The sequence below is a fragment of the Urocampus carinirostris genome, chromosome 16 (assembly GCF_059441175.1).
Source record: "Urocampus carinirostris isolate Australia breed hairy pipefish chromosome 16, RoL_Ucar_1.0, whole genome shotgun sequence".
NCBI lineage: Eukaryota > Metazoa > Chordata > Actinopteri > Syngnathiformes > Syngnathidae > Urocampus > Urocampus carinirostris.
In genome coordinates, this window is record NC_142364.1 from 29647140 (window position 1) to 29659982 (window position 12843).

The 12843-nt window shown below is 37.5% G+C and overlaps 1 protein-coding gene across 7 annotated transcripts in view; it reads left to right on the plus strand.

Moving 5' to 3' along the window:
* LOC148351000 (uncharacterized) overlaps positions 1-12843 on the plus strand; it is an 86000-nt gene that overhangs the window by 68541 nt on the left and 4616 nt on the right. For all 7 annotated transcript variants that reach the window (XM_088319840.1, XM_088319843.1, XM_088319841.1 and 4 more), the window contains 11 exons: positions 129-287; positions 1275-1376; positions 2255-2313; positions 2382-2529; positions 2595-2699; positions 2893-3045; positions 7616-7783; positions 7849-8022; positions 9517-9606; positions 9708-9791; positions 12462-12580. In XM_088319840.1, coding sequence (XP_088175966.1) covers positions 129-287; positions 1275-1376; positions 2255-2313; positions 2382-2529; positions 2595-2699; positions 2893-3045; positions 7616-7783; positions 7849-8022; positions 9517-9606; positions 9708-9791; positions 12462-12580 — 1361 coding nt within the window. The remainder of the gene's footprint in view (positions 1-128; positions 288-1274; positions 1377-2254; positions 2314-2381; positions 2530-2594; positions 2700-2892; positions 3046-7615; positions 7784-7848; positions 8023-9516; positions 9607-9707; positions 9792-12461; positions 12581-12843) is intronic.

The following is a 12843-nucleotide window of genomic DNA, read 5'->3' on the forward strand; positions in this document are numbered from 1 at the left end:
TATGGTGAACATGCTTTAAAAAACCCTTTCCCCAAAAGAATTTCATAACTTGAAACATAAACTTTAGGAAAAACAAAAGAGGTCAAAGCCAAATATCGCCCTGAATAAATCCTCAATTTTCCATTCAGAGTGGAATCTCTCCCGCCACATCGGAGTTGAATCTGCTGGCTTTCAACAGTCGCAGCGGGAGTCCTGTACCGTTGGGCGGCTCCATCGTCATGCCGCCTCGCACGCGATACTCTGCATACGATTCTTTTATGAAGAGGAGGATCGATGTTCCTAACACCGTAGGTTTTTACAGTTTTTTTCAATTGCTTTTGTACGATTTTTACATTAGACTTGTAATTCTCAAAACACATCAAACAAATGGGAAAAGAACATGAATTACATGCAAAAGCCAGTTTCTCGTGCAAAATTCTTAGTTTATTGCTCAAAATTTAAATTTTCTGTGTGACTGAACATGTTAATGACGTCAGAATGACAAGTCCTTGTTTCATTGTGTACAGGACAGTCAGATTGGTTAGTCATGTTCTCAATGTAACAGTTACTCTGGTGGAAGGCTTTAAGGTTGAAGATGGTTTATGTACATTTGGACAATTGAAAATGACACCTTTGTGTGTGGGAGATTGATTGCAAAAGACGGGACACTTCGTTTTTAAAATTTATTGGCAGACCATGTCATTGAAATACAGATATCAAAATACAGCACAAAATTTCTAAACGGGAAAAAAAAGGGAAATTATAAATGTGAACATAAGACAATTGGGACAATTAAACTTGGAGTACTGTGATGCTGTCTTGCAGTTCTATGTCACTGTATAAAACATACAGTATATTTTGTGTAGCATAATTGTAAAAGAAAGTTTACAGTATCATAGTAACTGTTATATTACATACCTGTTCTGTTGAAAGGCTTGGATTATGGACCACACAGTTGATCTCCTAACATTTGGCGGTACCATTCTACTAGCCTCAGCCATTTTAAAGCCATGGTTGAGAACAGGGTCTACGAGTGTTGCTCTGATGTCATCAGGAACTCTCCTATATTCTCTGCCTCTTCTCTCTCCTCTGTCTGTACACAAAACACATATAAAACTTGTTCAAAGAAATGAGAAGCTGCTTTTTTGATGTGCACTAGTGATACAGTTGTGATGATTGAAGAAAGTCAAGTCTGAGCATAGAAACGTACTAAAGTAATTGAGAAAAACTGTAAAGAATCTTTTCTGACTACCTTCAGATTTGTGTCATGTAGATTTGTATGTCCTTTGCCTTAGGTCGGATCAACCCACTACAGCATGCGTGCTTCTACCTTGGGAGGCCTCAATAGAAAGGATTTTATTGAAGAATTGACCAAACAGCTGGATGACTGTCGGAAGGTTAGCATTAGCGCACTCAGCATTGCATGGTATCATAAGATAATTTTTTTAGGACCTTAAACATGTGTACAAAAATAAAATAACCTCATCCTATATTTCCCTTGAAAAAAATACTTTGAGCCTCATTTTTTGTTTATTTAAAATATTATATTTTATCCAAGTAAAAATTAAAAGATTTGTAGTTTTTCTCATTTTGTTTGAAGAAAGACAAATACAAAATATGCTAAACTATCTGCCACTTTTATATCAGATAATTATATTCAAGTATTTCATATTTTTTTAGTAAAAAAGGTTTACTTAACTGAGCAAAATGATCTACCCTGTTGAAATATGAGTAAAGTGTTAATATATATAAAATACAAAACAACAACATTGTAACATTGGCAAATAAATGTGGTATTTATACTTATTTTTCATTTTTTTTAATCATTTTTTTTAAGTTTTATGTTTGCACATTTTGATTATTCTTTTTTTTTTTTCTAAAAATATTACATTTTGAATTTTACAAAGGCAAAATGTCCCTTTTTTAATTGGATATTTTTATCATTTCTTATTTTACTGAAAATCATAGGATTAAAATATGGTACTTTAAGAAGGGTAGTACATAAAAAAGAAATAATGCTTTACTTTTTTAATTTATGTGCCAAGTTGGATTATTTGGTTAAATTTAAGGATTTTTTTAGTTGGAAAAGTAAGTTGCAAATGTAGTCAGATCATTTGGTGGGTTGATCAAAAGGTACAATTTATTTTGAAGGAAAAGTCTCTTTCTATACCGTTCATGATGATATGCAAAAACATTGCCACTTTTTACTGGTCTTCTGTGTTTGTGGTGTTCTCTGAATAAATAATTAAGACAAACAATTCCATGGTCTTACCAGCGTAACCAGTTCTTGGAGGCCGAGAGTGTGGAGATGGAGAAAGAGAGGAAGCAAATCAGGTTTTTAAATCTACGTTTTTTTCTTTTAACTAGACTGGAATACAGTAAAACATAACAGTGGTCTTCAGGTTTGAAATGCGAGGCCTGCTGGTGAACAACGAAGACCTACTGAGAACCAATGCTCAGCTGAACAACGAAATGAAGCGCATGAGAGAGCAAATGATCGAAATGGAGCGAGCTTATCAGGCCTTGATTGAGAAACAGCGAGAGATGGAGGTACAAACGGAAAATATGCTTCCGCGCAACAGTAGTAACCCACTGATCCCTCATGGTGCCCGTAGATGGAGGTGAAGCAAGCCCGTGACATGATGGTGGAGGCCAATACTCAGGAGTATGCCTTCGGCTTCCTGCAGGAGACCCTGAAAAACAAGATCCAGGATGCTGAGGTAAACAAAAATACAATGGTGAGCACTATTAGTGCTGATTGGAATCAGACTACACTGTAGAAGTTCTGTGTGTGTGTGTGTGTGTGTGTGTGTGTGTGTGTGTGTGTGTGTGTGTGTGTGTGTGTGTGTGTGTGTGTGTGTGTGTGTGTGTGTGTGTGTGTGTGTGTGTGTGTGTGTGTGTGTGTGTATGCAGGATAACCTTGAGAAAGAGACGCTACATTCTCAGAGTCTAGCGGAGAAGTTGTGGTTGGCCGAGAGACAGTTAGAAGAGCTGGAGGTGGATAAAGATACCAAAAGCAAGAAGACATCTGAACTCAGTAGCACCGTCTTTAGATTGGAGACAGAGGTGCGGTAATGCAAAGATATTTCATGTATTTTCAGGACGATAAGGCGCACTAAAAACCCCAAATTGGCCAGAAATTGAACATGTACCTTAAAATCCGGTGCACCTCTAATGCTGACAAAATTGGATATGCATTACTATCACTAAACACAATTGCATAATAACGGTGGCAACGTGGATCATACTTGATAGCAATGGTAAGAGCCTTGAATCCTAACCACTAGGCTGCTTGGGATATGGATGGTTGTTTACAATCGCATCATTTGAAAGGAACAGGGATCGAACCGTAACGCGGTGGGGAGAGTGCTGAGTTGTATCCAGTAGAGCACCAGGGGAAAAGACGGTTAAAGAAATGCCTTTACGTTTTAAGTCATTATCACACTAGTTTTAGAATAGAATAGAATAGAATATACCTTTATTGTCATTGTTACAAAATGGGTTGAACATATTGTGACAACGAAATTGGGCGTGGCACTCCAGGTTCACATTTGACAGTGAGGATAAAAGAAAACGAAGAAGACAAAGGAACAAAGAAGATAAGGTTATAATTTACACAATATAAAGGAACAAAGAAGATAAGGTTATAATTTACACAAGAAATGTGGGCATGTAGGATGTCACAGTTTTGGAATCGTATTAGTGCAATATGCGTTAAGTGCAAAAATAGTCAACATTTTGCAACGTGAGCATAGGCATGAATACAATTTTACATCTGTGTGAGGTAGTGTGTTTGCAAGAATTTCAGTTTGTTGTGCAAAGTGTTTCAAGGGTGGTAATGGCTCTGGTCTCTGAGTCTGTTTGTTTTTGTTTTGTGTGACCTGTAGCGCTTGCCGGAAGGCAGCAGGTCAAAGAGGTGGTGGCCGGGGTGAAGAAAGTCCTTGATGATGTAGCGAGAGCAGGCAATGTCCTCCAGACTGGGTAGAGAGCAACCAACGATTCTCTGGGCTGTGTTGATGACCCTCTGAAGCGTTTTCCTGTCTCCTGCCGTGCACCCAGCATGCCACACCGTAATGCAGTATGGTAGAATGCTCTCCACAGTGGCTTTGTAAAAGGACACCAGCAACTGCTGTTTCAGATGATTTTTCCTGAGCACTCTCAGGAAATGGAGTCGCTGCACGGCCTTCCCTACCACCGCTCTGGTGTTTGCAGACCAGGAGAGGTCATTGGAGATGTGCACACCCAGGAATTTGAAAGAGTGGACTCTCTCTACACAGTCTCCTTTTAAAATGAGTGATGCTGGGTTCCTGCCTTTCCTCCTGAAGTCCAGTATGAGTTCTTTTGTTTTTGTGGTGTTCAGTATGAGGTGGTTTTTCGAACACCACGTTGTCAGTGACTCCACCTCATCCCTGTACGCCGCCTCGTTCCCTTCAGAGATGAGGCCGATCAAAGTGGTATCGTCGGCGTACTTAACAATTGTGTTTCGTGAGGTGGGTCGGTGAGCAGTCAGAGGTGTAGAGGGTGACATGCAGGGGGCTCAGTACACAACCTTGGGGGGAGCCAGTGCTCAGTGTTAGAGTGGGAGAGACGTTGTTGCAGAGTTTCACGGAGTGTGGGCGGTTTTAAAGAAAGTCCATTATCCAGTGGCAGATGGAGGAAGAGAGTCGTAGGTGTGAGAGTTTCTCCACCAGGATCTCCGGGATAATGGTGTTGAAGGCTGAGCTGAAGTCCAGAAAGAGCATTCTGACGTAGCTCCCCCGGTGGTCCAGGTGTCTCAGTGAAGTGCCGTGTTTATGGCGTCGTCAGTGGAGCGGTTTGCCCTGTAGGCAAACTGGTGGAGGTCCAGTGTGGGCGGCAGGGAGTCCTTGATGTGCTGGGACACCAACCTCTCGAAGCACTTCATGACCACAGGCGTAAGAGCGACAGGCCTGTCGTTGTTGAGGCTTTCCACTGCTAGGTTCTTGAGGATGGGAATGATGGTGGAAGTTTTGAAGCAGGGTGGGACGGTAGCCTGTGACAGGGACTGGTTGAAGATGGTGGTGAAGACCCCAGCCAGCGGATTGGCACAGTCTCTGAATACCCTGCCTGGTACTCCATCCGGGCCAGCTGCCTTCCTGGGGTTAACAGTTTTCAGCACACGCCTTACTTCATTTTAGTCGAGGTACGAGATATGTTAGAGTAAAGAGAATGTTGTTTCACTTTTTTCAGGTCTAACTAAGTATTGTAAGTGACAAACGTTTTGAATACGGGCTAGCATTCGTAGGACCAAATTACTTCCCACAATGCCTTTCTTGTCATTCAGTTCAGAATCTTTTGTGCTTTGTAAAGACTTGGTAAGTCAGATGTACCACAGACTGGTTTAATGTCCTACTATATTCTTGTGGCCCAGCCCCATATTAACATCAACAATTTGGTACCGTGACTAAGAATAGTTTGATGATGAGATAAGAGCTAATGCCGCCGCGATCTGCGTTCAATTACTGTTGCAGCCAATCTTAGCCAATTCTGATCGCAGCAAGGCTTTAGGGCTAGGACCTTAGCTTGGCCTTTTGGCTGAGAGTAAGTGTCCCGGCTCCTAGGCTTTGTAGCGTATTATGAACTGACCGATAATGGATAATGAATAACGAAGATAGATCACTAACCCTTAAAAACCCCAAACCGCATCACGACAGATCAATCAATGCGCAAATATGGCCCTTACAGTAATTTTTATTTGCCTTGTATCTAAAATATATATTACAAAAGACTATCTTAGGTGGTATTTTGGAGTGGGCGTGAGCCTTATAGTTCAGTAAATACAGTACTTCATCTTTATTTTCTATTATTTGTCTACCATCTGGCCTTTCAAAGTCAAGCTTCTCTTTGCAGACAGTCTTTCATAACTATAATTGGCAGGAGTTGGTACTTTTATATAGGACAATAGGACATAAAATTTATTAGATCCCAGCTTGTTTCTTGGAGTTGTTCTCAGAAATCAACACTGCAGTTTATTGTTGTCAGCCTCTTAACAATACGCGTATCAATCAATATGTCGAGGCATCTAAATTGAATTGTCATGGCGCAGCTCCAAATGCTAGTTCCTAATATCCAGCACACATTTCAATCAAGGAAGCTGCTAGTAAGGAATCACAAAGATGAACATTGTTGCTATTCAGCATTAAAAATATAATTTTCACTGCAAAATAATGTGGATCTTACTACAATGACGGAAAATGATCCTAAATATCAGAAGTCAGATAGCAGATGAGATTATTTTTCATCTAGTTACAGTTTAGGTATACATTTATCTGTTAACATAAAACACATAGAAAATAATGTATTTTTAAAAAATACATAGGGTACTTATCAGAATGATCGCGTATTGTACCATGGCCACTGTATCGTGATACATGATGGATCCTAATGGTTGAGCAATACTGCCACTGCATGGTTAAAATCTTACACTGGTGACAGATTGTTTTTATCATTTGAAGTATTAGATATCTTACACTATCATATTTCAAAAACATTCTGCAGTAAAATAAAAAAATGATTCATTTTCACTAAGATCAGTAAATTGTATTTTAAATCAGAATGTTTTGCGCCATATTGTAAAAAAACATAATTTTAAGTGTTATATTTGTGACTAGTAAATGAAGGACACATTTAAAAAAAATATTCATTTTTTGTCAACTGGTAAAGCAAGTTGACTTTGCAGTGCAGGTTTGGTTTCTGTACACTTGCTACGCTGGTGTATAAGGCGCAATCGTGTATAACATTGATTTTTGAGTAAAAAAATTATAAAATTTGGTTTCACTTTCTCAGCTCAGACTAAGAATTGTTAGTGATAAAGGTTGTTGAATGTGTGTGAGCTTGATTGAAATTGTTTGTTGACAACACAAACTTTGAACACAGTACCAACATAAAATTTTCAATCTATGTATTTAATGTCCTTCAAAGCCCGATTCATCATCTGATACACCAAAGAGGTGTTTCCTTTGCGGTGCTTTTTTTGCATACATTTCCTTCTCTCAGGACGACGTTCTGTTTTCTCCATCCTCTAATATTTTTCTCTGGTACCAGGACTAAAAATTGTGTGATAATCATATGAGATCAAATGCCTTTTCGTACGTCATCTATATCTCTGGTGGCCAAGTGATTACGCCGCTACGTAAGTTCGATTCCCGTATCATCCGTTGTTTTGCAATTGTGGTCAGCGATAATTTTTGACTGATGAATAGAATACGGTTATTTACTAGCGTAAAATCTTGAGTATTAAAAAAAAACACACAAAAAACGTGCTATACACAAATATGGTATTTTATGCATAATCAAGGATGAGTGAAGTATCCTATCAGGTATTGTTGGTGACATTGAGAATGCCTTATTTTAAGGTATTTGTTACTTAATTAGGTTGCTAATATTAGCTCAAATTACTATATTTAAAGTAGTGAGTTGGCAAATAATTATCCGGGTCAAGAATAAAGGTATTTGTTTCATCTTTTTGCTTTGTTGTAAATAAAGTAAACATTAATAACCCAAAAACTATTGGTTTCTAGTATTTGTTAGGAAAAAATGTGAACAGACATCACTAAGTATATCACACAAGTATAATCTGAATACTGATGTATCGTAACCGTGTTCATTCCGTCTCCAGCTGGCAGAGGCCTTACAGGCATCTGCGCAGTCCGCAGCAGAGTTAAACCTCCAGCAGAAGTTGCGTCAGGATGCCCAGCTGAGGATGGAGGAGCTAGAAGAGTCTCTGTTGGAGAAGGAGCAGGAACTGCAAAGAGTCCAAGCGCTCGTCATCAGGCTGCAGGGAGACGTGAGTCTCAGAGTTACCGCTACGACCGGACTCTGGTGTGGTAATACAAACCTGGTGTGATTTAGGTGTCGGGCAAGCTGATAGACAAGGAGCAGACGCTGGAGGAGGAGATCCAGCTGAGAGAAAGGCTCCAGCTGCAGTGCAAGCAGGCTGAGAGGACTGTGGATGACCTCCAAATGGAGCTGCAGACCACTATCCAGTCTAAGGAAGACCTGGCTAAACAACTCAAGCAAGCTCAGGTGTCCTCATCACTCAGAAGAGCTCATTATTTGGTTTGATGAATAAATGCAGAAATGGATGAGTGACCTTTTTTAAAGGTAGTGTGCGTTGTTTGAGGTGTCCTTAAAAAGTTGAATATTTCCTCTATTGCGTATGGGTTAACAATATCCAGTTGAGTTCAAAGAGCCTTTGTAAAAAAAAAAAGAAAAAAAATCCACCCTGTTTATATGCTTTTATCTTTAAGCACTGCGATTTTTGGGAAAATCGTATTCAACTATTTAATCTTACCAGATATTTTTAACAAGCTATTGTGCCCATCATCAATGCACTCCAAACATTTTTTGTTGGACTACTCGGGAGCTTCCAGTGATTCCAAATTGTCCGACCGCAGGGGTTTAGTATTTTGAAAGCAGTATTTTTTTGTTTGATTTTTAATACTTAGATTCTTTCTCATGTAAAACAATAGAAAAGATACTTATAGTAAGCATAATTTTCTACTCAGTTGGCACACTTTAAGTATTATTTTTCTAAAATCATTTTTTAAATCAGAATAATGATCTCCCCCTGTATAAGATCAATTTTACATGGTAAATACAATATTTCTTAATTCAAGTATATCTTTAAATCTTGAAATTATTTAATGATGTTTCTCTATTAAAACAAAGAAATTAGAAAATGGTTCGATAAATCAATAAAAATATAGATATAAAGCAAATGTCTAACATGCCAAATATTGGGTATTTTTGTAATTTCGATACAAAATCATTTTAGTATAAGAAAACTATCTGAACTAATCATTCAAAGCAAAATGTCTTCATTCATTAATTCGGTAAAATGATTATAATATGACTTAAAAAATACGATGAGAGGTGGTAGATCAGTTTGCCCAATTTAAGTATTCTAACTTTGGTAGACAATAAATCTATCAAATAATATAATAAATATAATATCCTAAGACAAAAATAAAAAAAACATATATTTAAAAAAGGTTTCTGCTAATGAGGAAATAATTATTTTGTTTTAAATGTAGTAATGTACAAAGTGCACATACTTACTGCTTCTCCAAAACCTTAGATAAGTAAAGAGTAAAAAAAAAAAAAACTTGTGTATTTCTTTGTCATTATTTATAGATCAATAATCTATAATCCCAAAAACAAAAACCTTTTCCCTTAAAGTGTTTTTTGCTGCAGTTTTACCCTCAGATTTCAATTTACAGCATTAATATTAGACTCCCTCCACATCTTGTTTACACGTGAGACCTAATAATTGGAAACCAAGATGTCCACTTGAATTAATCAGCTGTGCCTACCAACAGTTTGGGGTTAATGGTGTATTAATTATGTAAATCCTTTTAGCAAATACCATAATCCCCCAAAATTCATCATCTGGCTATTTCTGAACATACTTCAACAGTTTCCTTTTTTTGTAAAATCCCTCTGTGCTCTGTTAATGAAGTCACAAGCAACACATTTGCTGAAAAAAAAGGTGACTTATAATTTATTTCCTACTTTTAGGAGAAATTAATCGACCTGGAGACGGATGTGGAAGAACTGCATGATAGTGAACAGCGATGGGCTGCCAAGCAGAAGCGAACAATTGAGCAGGTCCATTAACTTCACACGTTTATTTTTATTTTTGTGTTATTATATGTTGCAATCTGTCTTTTTTCTTCTATACCGACACTTTTTCACGTTTCCTTTGTTAGACCGAGCAGCTGCAGTTGAAGCTCATCCAGGAGAAAGATCTGAACGACCAACTAGAGACTGAGAAGACCATCATTGAAAGACAGGTGTGTTCGTGTGGAATTAAAAGATGGATCTTTTTCAAAATTCTAGGCATTCCACTGTCAATGACAGAGGTTTTTTTTTCACAATTTAAACCAGAGGTGTCCTACTTTTGTTCCACTTAGGGCAGGGGTGTCAAACTAATTTTAACTCGGGGTCACACAAACATTCTTAAAATTGAAAAAGACTAGTAGATTAAAGAGAAATAAAAAGAGAGATAATGAAATAAGAGAATGAGGGAGGGAAAAGAAAAGAGAGGGCGGGACAGGGAGGGAGAGAGTGTGAGAAACAAAAGAGATAAAAAGAAGTCGTGAGAGAGGGGGAAAGAAAGGGAGAAATCCAAAGAGAAATAGAAAGATGGAAGGGGAGAAAAGAGAAAAGAAAGCGCGAAGGGTAGGAAGAAGGAAAGAAAAAGAGAAAAGGAAAAAATGAAGTTCTATTAGGTTAGTTTAAATTGTTCAAAAGCTCTACGTTTTAATCAAAAATGCATCTTTTGATATGAAAAAATAGCTGTACATTGTATAAAAACACATTTCTTGGGAGCAAATTTTGTTGTTTTACATTGTCAGGAGGCCACAAATGGCCCAGGGCTTAAAATGGTCCAAAACCATAAAAATGGTGCAGTTTTTATACAACCCAGTTTTACTGATGTTGAAATGACCTTATTTCAAAGGGCAGTGTGCAAAAGTTCCCAGTAGACAAAAGTATTATTCCAAGCAAAAAGTTCCTGTTCCACTGTTAAATATTCTGTCATTTGAAAAATATTATCTATTACTTAACAATTTATTTTAGGATTTATTTTTAGAAAAAAATATACCTGCTATATTCTATAAATATTAAACAACCGTATTTTCCGCACTATACGGCACACCTTCAATGAATGATATATTTTAAAACTTTTTCCATACATAAGGCGCACCGCATTATAAGTGCATGCTGGTTTAAGATATGGTAATTGTGGAATTTTGCAATTGTAATCCTGTGCAGTCCTTCGAGACATTTTTGTGATTAAGGGCTATATAAATAAACGTGACTTGACTTGACTACAGTAGAGGATGTAGTTACGTTATGCAACCATTAGATGCTGCCGCGCTAAAGGGAATGTCAACAAAACAGTCAGATAGGTCAGTCAAACTTTATTAATAGATAACAAACAAGCTTTCCACAACTCCATTCACTCCCAAAATGAATAAACAGCTGTTTTATTTTTTTCTCTGAGGTAAAGCATTTTCGTGACACATCTTTAACATCTTTGAACAACAGCAAGGCATAACATTTTACCTTTCCTCCATTTAGTCAACACGCAAAAAACGTCTAATACTGTTATGGTAAATTAAACGTTAGTGCAATCGCAATATAGTGACACTCGTAATGTGCAAAACAATAACAATAAAGCAATAACATAACTGTAAAATGTAAAACGTAAACACACACCAAGTAGGACCACCTCTGAATTCTTTAATGTTAAGTTCCCGTGCCAGCGCTGTTCCCTCCTTTCGAATAGTTATTGTACTGACCCTTCTACTTGCTGCTCTTTGTTCAACAACCCACTGTCAAGTGTGTCCTCTAACTGTGGCCATTTCGCTTTATTGCCACGGAAACTTTGTTTAGTCTTCCTTATTTGGCGCAGCTTATCCTCATGCTTCCTCCACTTCCACCATCGATTCATTAATGTTGAACTCTCTCGCTGCTGCTCTATTTCAGTGTTCTACTGCGTGACTGATCGCCTTGAGATTAAACTGCGTTGTAAGCGTGTCTCTTAATAGGAGCCATTTCAGGGTCTTTATACAAACGCACAAATAAAAGAGAATCGTTGTTTAATATTTCCCAGTATGCACAGCGCACTTCTTCTACGCAAAAAATGGAGTCGGTGGCTGCTTCTCTTAGTTGCGAGACCTTGCAATTCAATATTGATCCATATATAAGGTGCACCGGATTATAAGGCGCATAGTCAGCGTTTAAAAAAAAAACAGATTTTATGTGCGCCTTATAGTGCGGAAAATACGGTAATATTTTATTCATTTTCCGAGAAATGTTTTCTAATTTATTATTTAATTTTACGAATGATACATTTGCTCCAAATTATTCACATTTTTTCATGAATCAGTTTTTAAGAAGGGAAAAATAATCCATAACATGAACAAAAGTATCCTGTCGTTTGCCATATTTGAGAATTTGCCTGATTACCCAGCCCTACTTTACCCTTTACTAAAAATAACGTTTTAAATATTGTAATATTGGCATATACTGTAACTTTGCTCATTTTTGGGGGATAAGGTGTGCACCAGTGTGCACCAATTCAGAATCAATGGTCTCACTATCGCCTTCTGCCATTGGTCAAGAGAATTGCATGCCTCTCTGCATCTGTAGACGTTTAAAACAGTTATAGGTTGCAAACTATTTGTATTAATATCAGTATAATGCGTAAATTCTGCTATTGTGAAGTTAAATGACAAAATAAAAATTTAAACACTGAATAAAAATAGTGTTTTTAATTTAATATTTCCATGATGATCATTGAGGTACTGCCTCCCCTGACTGCCCGTCACTGCTAAAACTAGCAAGGTTATCTGCTAGAGGAATATGTTTTTGTTTTTCAGTATAGAATAACGAAATTATCATATAGTGCTAATAGAGGTGAAGTTTTAAACAAAGATGTTTGACTCTGACCCAAGTATCGTGATCTGCGTATGGAGATGGACGAACTCCAGAGCTCCAAGCCTTTAGAGGACGTCATCTCTAAGACGGAGAGTCGTGTCAAAGAGCTGGAAAACGTCCTGAGAACTGAAGAGAGGTACTAAGTGTATTTATTTATTTTTTTTTTTCCTGAAAGAATTACATCAAACGTGGGTCCTGTATTCCTTTTACGGTAAACCCTTGATTTTCGCAGTGGTGCGCCAAGTAGAAACCTTTCTTTATTTATTAAATACTCTATTTTACATTGGAACCTAAAAACAAAACCAATTTACAGGCTCCAGCATTTGATGAACAAATAAAAGTCTTGTACTTTATAAGTACCTTCTGTACTGTCAAATTATAATTTCCAACAATCTTTCC